This window comes from Hypomesus nipponensis, chromosome 9, assembly GCF_054491055.1.
Source record: "Hypomesus nipponensis isolate SF chromosome 9, ASM5449105v1, whole genome shotgun sequence".
Lineage (NCBI taxonomy): Eukaryota > Metazoa > Chordata > Actinopteri > Osmeriformes > Osmeridae > Hypomesus > Hypomesus nipponensis.
The window spans coordinates 18,443,216-18,453,566 of NC_140369.1; the positions used below are offsets into that span (position 1 = coordinate 18,443,216).

At 42.2% G+C, this 10,351-nt stretch overlaps 2 protein-coding genes across 2 annotated transcripts; one reads left to right on the forward strand and one right to left on the reverse strand.

Annotated features, from left to right (window-relative positions):
- Positions 1 to 1,401: 1,401 nt before the first annotated feature.
- LOC146273370 (uncharacterized) lies at positions 1,402 to 6,497 on the reverse strand. Its single transcript, XM_084705673.1, has 9 exons — positions 6,443 to 6,497; positions 6,124 to 6,234; positions 4,146 to 5,834; positions 3,479 to 3,578; positions 3,205 to 3,353; positions 3,002 to 3,114; positions 2,788 to 2,877; positions 2,162 to 2,284; positions 1,402 to 2,049 (listed from the first exon to the last, which is right to left on the reverse strand). The coding sequence occupies exons 1-9, from the start codon at positions 6,495 to 6,497 to the stop codon at positions 1,897 to 1,899; spliced, it is 2,583 nt and encodes an 860-aa protein (XP_084561799.1). The 3' UTR covers positions 1,402 to 1,896.
- Positions 6,498 to 7,813: 1,316 nt separating this feature from the next.
- LOC146273371 (glutamine amidotransferase-like class 1 domain-containing protein 3, mitochondrial) lies at positions 7,814 to 9,940 on the forward strand. The gene is made up of 5 exons (XM_084705607.1): positions 7,814 to 7,901; positions 8,462 to 8,574; positions 8,852 to 9,023; positions 9,255 to 9,456; positions 9,616 to 9,940. The coding sequence occupies exons 2-5, from the start codon at positions 8,467 to 8,469 to the stop codon at positions 9,806 to 9,808; spliced, it is 675 nt and encodes a 224-aa protein (XP_084561733.1). The 5' UTR covers positions 7,814 to 7,901; positions 8,462 to 8,466; the 3' UTR covers positions 9,809 to 9,940.
- Positions 9,941 to 10,351: the final 411 nt, after the last annotated feature.

Below are 10,351 nucleotides of genomic sequence, written 5' to 3' on the forward strand. Positions count from 1 at the left end.
ATCTCTTCATACCTTTTATGTATGAAGGTAACTTGTATTTGAAGTATTTGAATAGCCTACAGCCTTATTAAATATTGCACAACTGTCAATTAAGTCATAACTGACTTGATATCCTGTTTTGATCACATCATCGAAGGGTCTTGTGCTATAAGTAAGGGATAACGCCCAACGAGGTGTACATAATCTGATAATGGATGATGCTGAGGTGTGAACCGTTTGCTGATACAAAAGCTTTCTGTCTTTTTGTTTGTGCAAAGAAACAAGGATGTTGTCAGGAACTCACGACAAGGAAGTGATTCTTACCAGAATTCACATCTAGGGCTGTGATTGACATGTCAAAGGCAGGACTTAGGCCGGAGGGGGCCCCTGGGCTTGAGTAATTTTCGTGCCCTACCTTCTATACATGACTTAAAACAAAACAAAATAAAACAAAATGATTCATCAGATAAGAGGGACCTCCTATGATCACAGAGATAGGAAGTGAAAGGAGCAGGAAACTAAACATTGAATACGCTTATTTTAGATGCTGCAGTATCTATTGTAGGTTTTTCATTTCAAGGAAATTATCCAAAGGTTTGTGTCAGTAAGCATTTCGAGATTTTGCTCATAAAATTTGGGATAATTGTTTTCGGGTGACTTTTGAAAATATGTGACATGGTTTTTACTCAGCACCCATCTATACCCTGTTATGTCAAGGCTTCATTTATAATTTGAGATTTTTATTTAGCATTTGAGAATTTCATTTTTTCAATTACAGAATTTTGACAGGAATAATTTTCCATAAAATACACAAGATCCAACAAACCAGTGACAGTGACAAGTCAGTGACATGACTGGGCAAGATCATCTTTTGTACAATTATTCTTTGAGTAATCCTTAAACCACCTAGAAACTGTGAGGTCTACCTTCAATGCTCTGATCTGATAATGTGAATTCTCAGATAATTACTTGTCTTCCTCTAGAATACAATTAAGGCTTTGGGCTGCACTTTAAATGAAAGCAAGCTTCCTTCTTTCTTTGCTTTGGGGTCGCAAGACGACCCAAAATCGCAGAGCAAAGTAGGCAAGCGGCAGCCAACGGAGCAATCTCAACAGGGAAGTTGTGTGTGAGTACTTGAGACTTGTGTGTGAGAGCTTGAAGATTAGCCAGGAAGCTGCATTCTGGACAATCTGCCTATCTATGTATCTATCTATGTAACTACATGGAAATGTTTCTGTAATGACAATGTTGTTACATTAGGTACATTGAAGTTAATGTAAAGTGTTGCCAAGTTTTGTTAGATTCTCATAACTCTCATAACTTAATGTGACTTATAGTGCGATAACTGGCTTTTAACATGAATAACAGGTGTTTTATGTAATATTTGTTTTATAATGCTAGTAAGTGGTGCATAGAACGTCATATTTTTATCATGATATTTCATCAAAATTTATTATTGTTAAAAACCTTACATCTGCATAGAATGCATTTTTTGTTCAATGCATTTTACACCACCACTTAATATTTAGTTTTCATTTTTGCAGTTCTCTAAATACTAAATAGAAAATAACAGATTTTCAGTTGTGCTAATAACGTCATCGTTTTTTAACTTACCCTACAGTACATACAGTATTTCTTATTTTTTGTAACATATTACATTACTGCCTGAATTCCTTGTTCTATAGAAACGACAAAAACTAGAGATAATATCTACTGAATGGTCTGCAGTTATGCTTATGCTTTGCACAGTTATCCCTGTGTTGTCTCTCTGTCATTCTCTCTTTCTCCCTTCCCACATACACACAAATCAGGATTTCCATTAAGAGACCACACACTGACTGTTTTAATACAACATAACAGTTATGATCAAGCAACGGAGAGGTGCGCAAGACTTCCAGGGACTGGAATCTTGTCAGGTTAGGAGGGCAGAGAGGAGTCTGATGAGGACGCTGAGCTGAAATCTGCTCCCAGGTCAGTCAGTCTGCCTGAAGATGCAAGGTCCTCTTCAAAAGCTGTATTAATATGACCTTGCTTGTGTCTTCTCTGGACATTCTCGAAGATTTGAAGCACCTGGTTGAAAGAGGGTCTCGGTTAAATGATGGTTAATTTATCCTGACTTTGTCGTCGAATAAGAATAAACACATTGATGTGTTCCCATTTGATGGATCTGATCACATTCTACCTTAGATTTGGGAATGAGTCCCACTCTGAAGAAACCGATGTGACCGCTCTCGATCTTGGTGCAGTCTACCACCGTGGAGGCAATATTTTCTGGGGATGGACCATCACACAACACCCCATCCAACTTCACAGCAACACACACACACACACACACACACACACACACAAATGTAGACATGTATACATGCATACACACACACACGCGCGCAAACAAACTCCATTAAGCTTCACATAAAACTGTTCATGGCTACTTATTTGTAAAAAATACACCATTCTAATCTAAATTTACATTACATTTGCTGACAAATGTAAATACAAAAATGTATGCATTTAGCAGACGCTTTTATCCAAAGCGACTTCCAAGAGAGAGCTTAACAAAAGTGCATAGGTCACTGATCATAACAACGAGATAGCCCCAAACATTGCGGGTAGCCAAAACATGAAGCGTACATTGTGAAAACCAAATAGTTCCAAAGGGAAGAACCATAAGAGCATGTAGATAAACAAGTTACAACTAAACAACATGATCCTCAAAAGTGCAAGGGTGTATAAATGTAGTCATAGAAGTCAGGCTCAGTGTTTATAGAGTGGCTTTAATGGCTTTTACAGCAATGTATGTACCATCACCTTGTCTCCTAGCTTGGCATAGACTTGGTTGTGGTGGGTGGTATCTGCTTCTCCTGTCGGGTTTGCTGAGGTCACAGCAATAGGCCCGACCTACCAAAAAGAAAACAAGATGGTGATTCCATTACATAAAAGGTTTGGGATTAGTCTTATGTGTGAGGAATTTGCTAAATAATCTTGCATCCGAGTACTTTTCATGATCACAAAGAGAGATTACCAGGCTCATAAGATGTGTGGCCACTGCACAGTCTGGGTTTCTGATGGCGATGCTCTGAGGGGTGCCAATGTGTTTGGCTGCCTCACCCAAGCCAAAGTTATCCATCCACTGGCCTGAACAAGTGAGAATCTGAAGATTTTACAATGAATGACCCAATACATAATTCACATTCATGCACAAAGGCATGTGAACTCTGGACCTACCCCTGGGGATGACTAAGCTGATGGAGGATGGCCAAGCAGCCTGCATAAAGTCCCAGAGTAGAGGACTCAGGAGGTGTCTGACAGGCTCCAGCTGTTGGATGGAGGATACCCACATTGACATGGGACGATCCTGGGCCTGCTTCTTCACTCTACCCACACAAACGCACGGGACAAAGAGAGATCATTTCGGAATTGATTTAGCATGTTTCAGTTTCTTAGGCCGTTGTTCTGTTTAATTTTCATACTTGAAACCTAACGTGAAAACAGAACTTACCTGAAAGCTTTCTGCACAGCTTCGGGCCTGTTGCAGGCTGCCACTAACACATAGACAGTGTCTGTTGGCATCCCACAAATTCCTCCGTTCATCATGATTTCTGGGTCAGAGAGATACATACCAATCATTTAATTAAACTACATCCAGTCATGATTGAAATAGATGTACAGGTATGCATACAATTTGAATGATGTCTGGAAGTATATATCAATATACGTAGATGGATACATGTATTCATTTTTGGAAAGGATTTTTGTGTACAGACAGACATTCAGGTACACCATTACACAAAATAATACAGACATCATACTGTGCTATAGTGCAAATTGGCATTGTGTTATTAAAGCTAAAGGGCTTTAGAAATGGAAGAGTTCTTAGAAATATTTGTGGTCTTGGTTATGTTTATGGGTAAGTATATGGAAAGGTCTTAGAATTGGATGGGGTAAGAGAGGTCCAGTACTATTTGAGTTTGTTTCTGAAGGACTCTGACAACATCATACAAAGATTGTTGCTGCTTGCCTACGATTTTCATGCACTCTGTAAAACATTTTTGCAGACAATCTTTGCATTATGGTACCAGCAGTAGCTAAGATTGATTGCTCTTAATATAAGTTGTATATGGACGTGGATACATTGACTGACAGCTGCTAGTGCAATATATTCTCACCAGCGATCTGCAGCACAGATAAGGCCTTCCTGGCGGGGACATGAGGACAGATGTGCCTGGCTCCTCCCACCCCTCGGAGCTTCATGATTGGCTCTCCTAAAGGTATCTGGGGGCTCTGGAAGGTGCTGTTGAAGATGTGAGCCAGGAAGCAATAGAAACTCACCAGGCCAAAGATGATGGTGACCCCAATGTCGTAGCCATAGGGGAGAACGCCCAGTGCATCCAACAGAAAGCTAATCAAGATAAGCTGAAAGGTGAGGGCGTAGGCAAACCAGGCCACATTTAGGAATAAGGTCGCCACAATCACCAGACAGTTAAACAGAACAAAGCCGATAATTCCGACCGCTAAGTTCAACCCCCGTGTGTCCCCATACAGGCCACCGTAACGAGTCAGTCCCCAGATGCTCCACATCACTCCATACAGGATGAAGGCAGTGCTCTCTAATGTCTTCCCTCGTGAGAAAGCCATAGAGCCACAAAGCAGCTGCATCAGGCCTCCTGCCACCACCACCCAGGGCAGGACCAGTACAGACAAGGGCCCTGCAACACCAACACTGGTTGTGATTGCAAAGGATGCAAGGACGCTGCAACCGTGGCCCAGAACCTCGGCATCTGCATACTTGGAGGTGCCCAAGTATGGTGCATGGAGATGCTTGTCGTGGGGCTTGAGGGTGAGGCTGCTAACTCTCATCACCAGGGACTGGAATAACCCCTCCCCCGTGGGAATTTTACGCGTGGGGGAGCCATGATTGTGTAGGCTGATGAATAGCATGATGGTGGAAACTACAAATATGGCACCCTGCACACCCTGTGTGCCCCTGTAGTGGAAGCCTTGTGAGTGGGTAGCAATGGATATGCAGTAGGCCACAAAGAAGAGCTGGTAGAGCCCCACGGCCAGACTCATCTGGCAGCTGAACACAGCCAATATAAAAAATAGCACAGAAAAGACGATGGGGAAGGGGATGGACGAGGAAGGTTGGATGGAGAAGGCTGTGAGTAGAGCAGTATACCCCTCTGCAAACTTCAGAATAGCAGTAAAACCAAAGAAGGTAGCGGTGAGTGGGTCCTTGGTCCGGTATGACAGGATGCACACCCCTGTCTGGAACACCCCTGCGGTCCACAGCCAAGGGACGTGACCTGAGAACAGTTGGGGTACTACGCCTAATAGAGGGCAGGCTAACACACTGGCAGACAGCAGGTTCATTACCAGGCCTACTGAGATCACATCATTGTGTGCCGGGGTAAGAGAACTCGGACGGAACCCTGACTTATTTTTAAGTCCGGTGCCAGGGAGCTCAACCTTACAACAAGTGATGTTGGACAACAAACGCCCAATGCCAAAGTATAGGCCCACCAGACAGACAAGGAGGTAGTTGGAAGCTGTGGCACCCTGGCCAAAGTGAGCGTCTGACAGGCCTGCAATCTGGTGAGCACAAGCCATGCTGATACTTAGGGAGATGGTAAAGAGGAAAACATTCTTTTGGAGGATGGCCACAATGCCCAGGATAAGGAGAGCCAGGGTGAAGGCTGCAAGGCCTGGGATAAGGGCATAGCGGAGCGCCTCATCCATTTCCTGCAGGAACCCCTCCCCTGACAGGATGTAGATCAGGCCAGAGCCAAACCACAGGGCCGACACAGTCAGACACAGATTAGAGAACAGCTGGGACTGGGACAGGCTGCGGCACACTCCTTAGAAACAGGGGTAAGAGGGACCAGAGACAGAGAGTAATAGTGAGAGGGGACAGAGAGTGAGATAAAGTGAGAAAAAGGGGCAAGGAATGAAAGCGTGATAGGGATGGAAAGAGAGAGAGAGAGAGAGAGAGAGAGAGAGAGAGAGAGAGAGAGAGAGAGAGAGAGAGAGAGAGAGAGAGAGAGAGAGAGAGAGAGAGAAGGAAAGAGTTGGTGTGTGAACATGGACACTTCATATTGGGAAATATTTGTTTATTGAAAACAAAATTAACTACATTTTTAGACCTACCGACATAGGCCAAAAGTGCAGCTACGACAAGCAGCAGTATCCCCAGTACAGTATGGGGGAGGAAATCTTGTGTTGAACTGGCATAGTTATTTACCAGAAGCAATAAGGAGCCTACAGTTATAAAACACATACAGACAAAATATATTGTTTAACACACTGCTGACACCTGATTGTCTGTATGCTAAAGAAATACATTTTAGGCAAGTAAGATCACAAGACTGTAAATAAAAATGTCTGATATCGTTATCGACTATGTTTTACATTAAAAAAAACATCAAGGATTTGATCGAAAACGATATAGACAAGCTACGCCACTCACCGCCGGAGATTCCGAGGATTCCAATAGAGAAATGGAGAGACTCGATCTCAGCCATCGCAGCGTCGAATGCATGGCCTGAAGCGGACGCTACGGTTTATACACACACGTCCCCGACGTCACTTCAGAGCCTACCTGTTACGGGATACCGGAACTTTTCCGCCTGAAGCAATTTACTACTCTCAAGAGCAGTGAGATCATACTGCTCACGAAAAACAATAACTTTTACGTATGAAAACATTAAACGAATAACCTGAAGGTCATTTATTTATTTATTTATTTTGAATAACCTAACTGGAGTAACCCTAAACAAAACAAAAACACAGAGTGAGCGTAAAATTAAAATGATTTTGGCATTTTGTACATTTGGCACAAGGCATTGTGTTGTGATATATGATATAACAGACCAACAGCTGTATAGAGTAGGCTATTACAGTAAATGTTTCAAACCAGGGGAGTTGTTAGACCCTTTTTACTGGGGCACGTGCCCCAGTACAAATCAGCTGTGCCCCAGTAAAATCAAAATTTTGAGTTTTAACAATTTACGTTATTAGTCAGTGCATTCATTTATGTTGATAATCCCGCAAAAAATAAACGTATCAATGCTTGTAAAATCAAAGCAGTTTAACCAAAAACACAAACCGATATGCATGCAGAATTCCATGTCACTGCGCTCTTCTGATCTTGCCAAATAGCCACTGCAGCAGGCACACTGAAATCAAGGTGTTGGACTCGGACACAAGAATTGAGGTAGGCTAAGAAAATATTACAAAACTAAAGAAAGTTTCAAAATGATAGGCCTACCGATCATACATACACATTACATGAAGCTCATAAAACAGTATCTGCGCTCATACGAAAATGAATGCGCGCTGGCATTAACAATTGATGTCCCTGCCAAAGACCGAGGTGAAGTTCATATTCGACATTCGTCTCACATTCGGAAGACGCTCCTTTGCAGTGTCGCATTATGGACCGGGTGAAAACTACCACACAATTTTGAAAAATGACTTTTATAATACTTTTATGAATATAAAACCTCAAACGAACATGCAGAGTATTCCAACATTGTCTATACCTCTCCCTGCCACCAAAGCTGATATCAAACCTGCGTCCCTGAACTGTTTTATAGTGGGTTAAGCAAGAGGAGTTTCTATAGCCGAGTAGTGTATTGTGCAGAGCACGCTTGGAAGAAAAAATTAATAGGGGCCTGTGCCCCAGTAGGGTTTTATGTCTTACAACGCCACTGTTTCAAACTAACATAAAAAAGCTTATTCAAATTCATCTTAGAGTCATCATTACACAGCACAGGGCATGACTGTGAGTGAGTGTTTTTCCAGACACTCCCCTATGGGATGAGACGGAGCAGGCTATAAAAGAGGCTGCTGGTGTTGAACACACCTCATCTGAAAGGCAACACTCGAATTCTACACATCTACAGGTCAACAGCTGCTTTAACAAGGTGACTATCATTTTATGTATAATGACAATATTTATAATGTATCTGCCAGTGTTTATGGGTCTATGTATTTCATGTAGGAGAATCCTAGATTTCTCAATCCTGTATCAGAACATTGAAAGGTGATATTGTAAGACTTAACGGTTTCCAAAAAGTAAAAAAAAAAAAAATTGTTGCCCACTGTTCTAGATTAGCTAATGCAACCTTTTCACAGCAGAGGTTTTTAGCGTCCCAACACTTCCGTCTCCTGTTGGTTGTGGGCTGGATGTGTTTGTTTATGAGACAGAGTGGATCCGTATTGGGTTACCGGGAGACAGTGTGCAGCTCACCTGAGAGTCAACCCATCTGAATCTTTAATAGGGAGTTGTTTGATAATGGGCTTCTAGTGAAAAATGCCGAGTCATTCTAAACCCACACCACACATACACACAAGTACCCTAAGAAGGAAGGGGAAATGTTTTCATAGTTGTATCTAGGCAACTGCTGTTGTCTTTGGCAAGCAAATTAAGTAAACAGTGTGTGTGACATTGTGCGTTTGTGTGCCTATGTTTGTGCTCCAACAGGAACCATGGCAAAGAGTGTGGCAGTGATTCTGGCTGGGTGTGGGGTCTATGATGGAACAGAAGTGCATGAGGCCTCTGCTGTTCTAGTGCACCTCAGCAGGGCTGGGGCAAAGGTAGACCACCCAACTGCCATTCAACTCTAGACTCAGATATTTCTAGTCCTCTGCCAATAAAAAGATGACATTTACATGTGCCTGCATGGAAATGTGACTTGCTTACACACACACATGGCATGAAGCCATTAAAAACACATGGTACCCTATCTCCTCTTTCCTATCCTCCTTTCTTCTCCTCTTTCTCCCATCTTGCTCGTCTCTCATTCTCGCTTCCATTTCAATTCTCTCATCAAGCTCTTCTCTCCCCCTCACCACCCCACCCCCACACACCAAGGTCCAGATGTTTGCTCCTGACATGGACCAGATGCATGTCATCAACCACTGTGAGGGCAAACCTTCCGAAGAGAAACGCAATGTGCTCCAGGAGAGTGCCCGTATCGCTCGTGGTGAAGTGAAAGACCTGTCCAAGCTGGAAACCACTGCCTTTGATGCCATTATCATCCCAGGTGAGATGAAGCGGTGAAATGGAAAATATTCCTTTATTCATTGTTCAGTTGCCTATTATTATTGTTCCTATTTTGCTATCCGTGTCCTTATGACTCAGATAACAAACATTCAATCCGTTCATTCATCCATTTATCCACTGATCCTCTCATCCGCATAAAACTCTAGGACCCAGTTACATGAAAGTATTTTCTTTTTGTCCACCTTGTATTTCTCTGCTACATTTGCTTCAGGTGGATTCGGTGTGGCTAAGAACCTGAGTGACTGGGCAGTGAAAGGGAAGGAATGCAGCGTCCAGCCCCAGGTAGAACGACTGATCAAGGAGTTCAATGTAAAAGGCAAACCCCTGGGAATGTGTTGCATCTCTCCAGTTCTTGCAGCCAAGGTCCTACCAGGCTGTGAGATCACCGTGGGACAGGACAAGGAGTGTGAGATGTACGTCACACTATGTGAGGAGTAGAAGAGTGTGTGTGATGAGTAATGTGTGTGAGTAGTGTCAATGGGATAACAATTGTGTGGGTGTACTTTCAATGTTAAGATGCATCGTATTTGGGCCATTTTAACTCAACTGTTTATTCTCTCTTTAACCACTAGGTGGCCATATGCTCAGACTGCAGGTACCATGACCGAGATGGGCTGCAAACATGTCAATAAAAATGTGGGACAGGTACACATCGATGTCAAGAATAAACTGGTGACCACCAGTGCCTTTATGTGCAATGCTCCTATTCATGACATTTATGATGGGATTGGTGTCATGGTTCTAGAAGTACTGAAACTAGCTTAAGATTGAAATGTAAATAATAATGTGTTATTTTGCTAGAGAGGTATTCTCTTTTATGTTGCTAAGTTGGACATTCAGACTGTTTGCTGTCATATGCTTGTATTGTTTTGAAGTAGAAATAAAAGTTATTTTTTACTTTGAGACTTTTTACTTATTGTTTGATGATAGCACAATCTTATCAGAAGCTATGGAAGCCTGTAGGGGACTTTATTATCACAATAATGCAATTTCAAAAATGCCTTATAATTAGCAATATATGTAGGTGTTATTTGGGATAATATTCAAATGAAAATCCAAACTGCATTTGCATTGTCACTATTTGGAAATGGAAATGAAAACATTTACATTTATGCATTTGGCAGACGCTTTTATCCAAAACGACTTCGAAAAGAGAGCTTTACAAAAGTGCATAGGTCACTGATAATAACAACAAGATAGCCCCAAACATTGCTGGTAGCCAAAACATGAAGCATACACTGTGAAAACTAAATAAGTCCCAAAGGGAAGCACCCTAAGAGCATGTATTTGAACAAGTTACAATTAAAC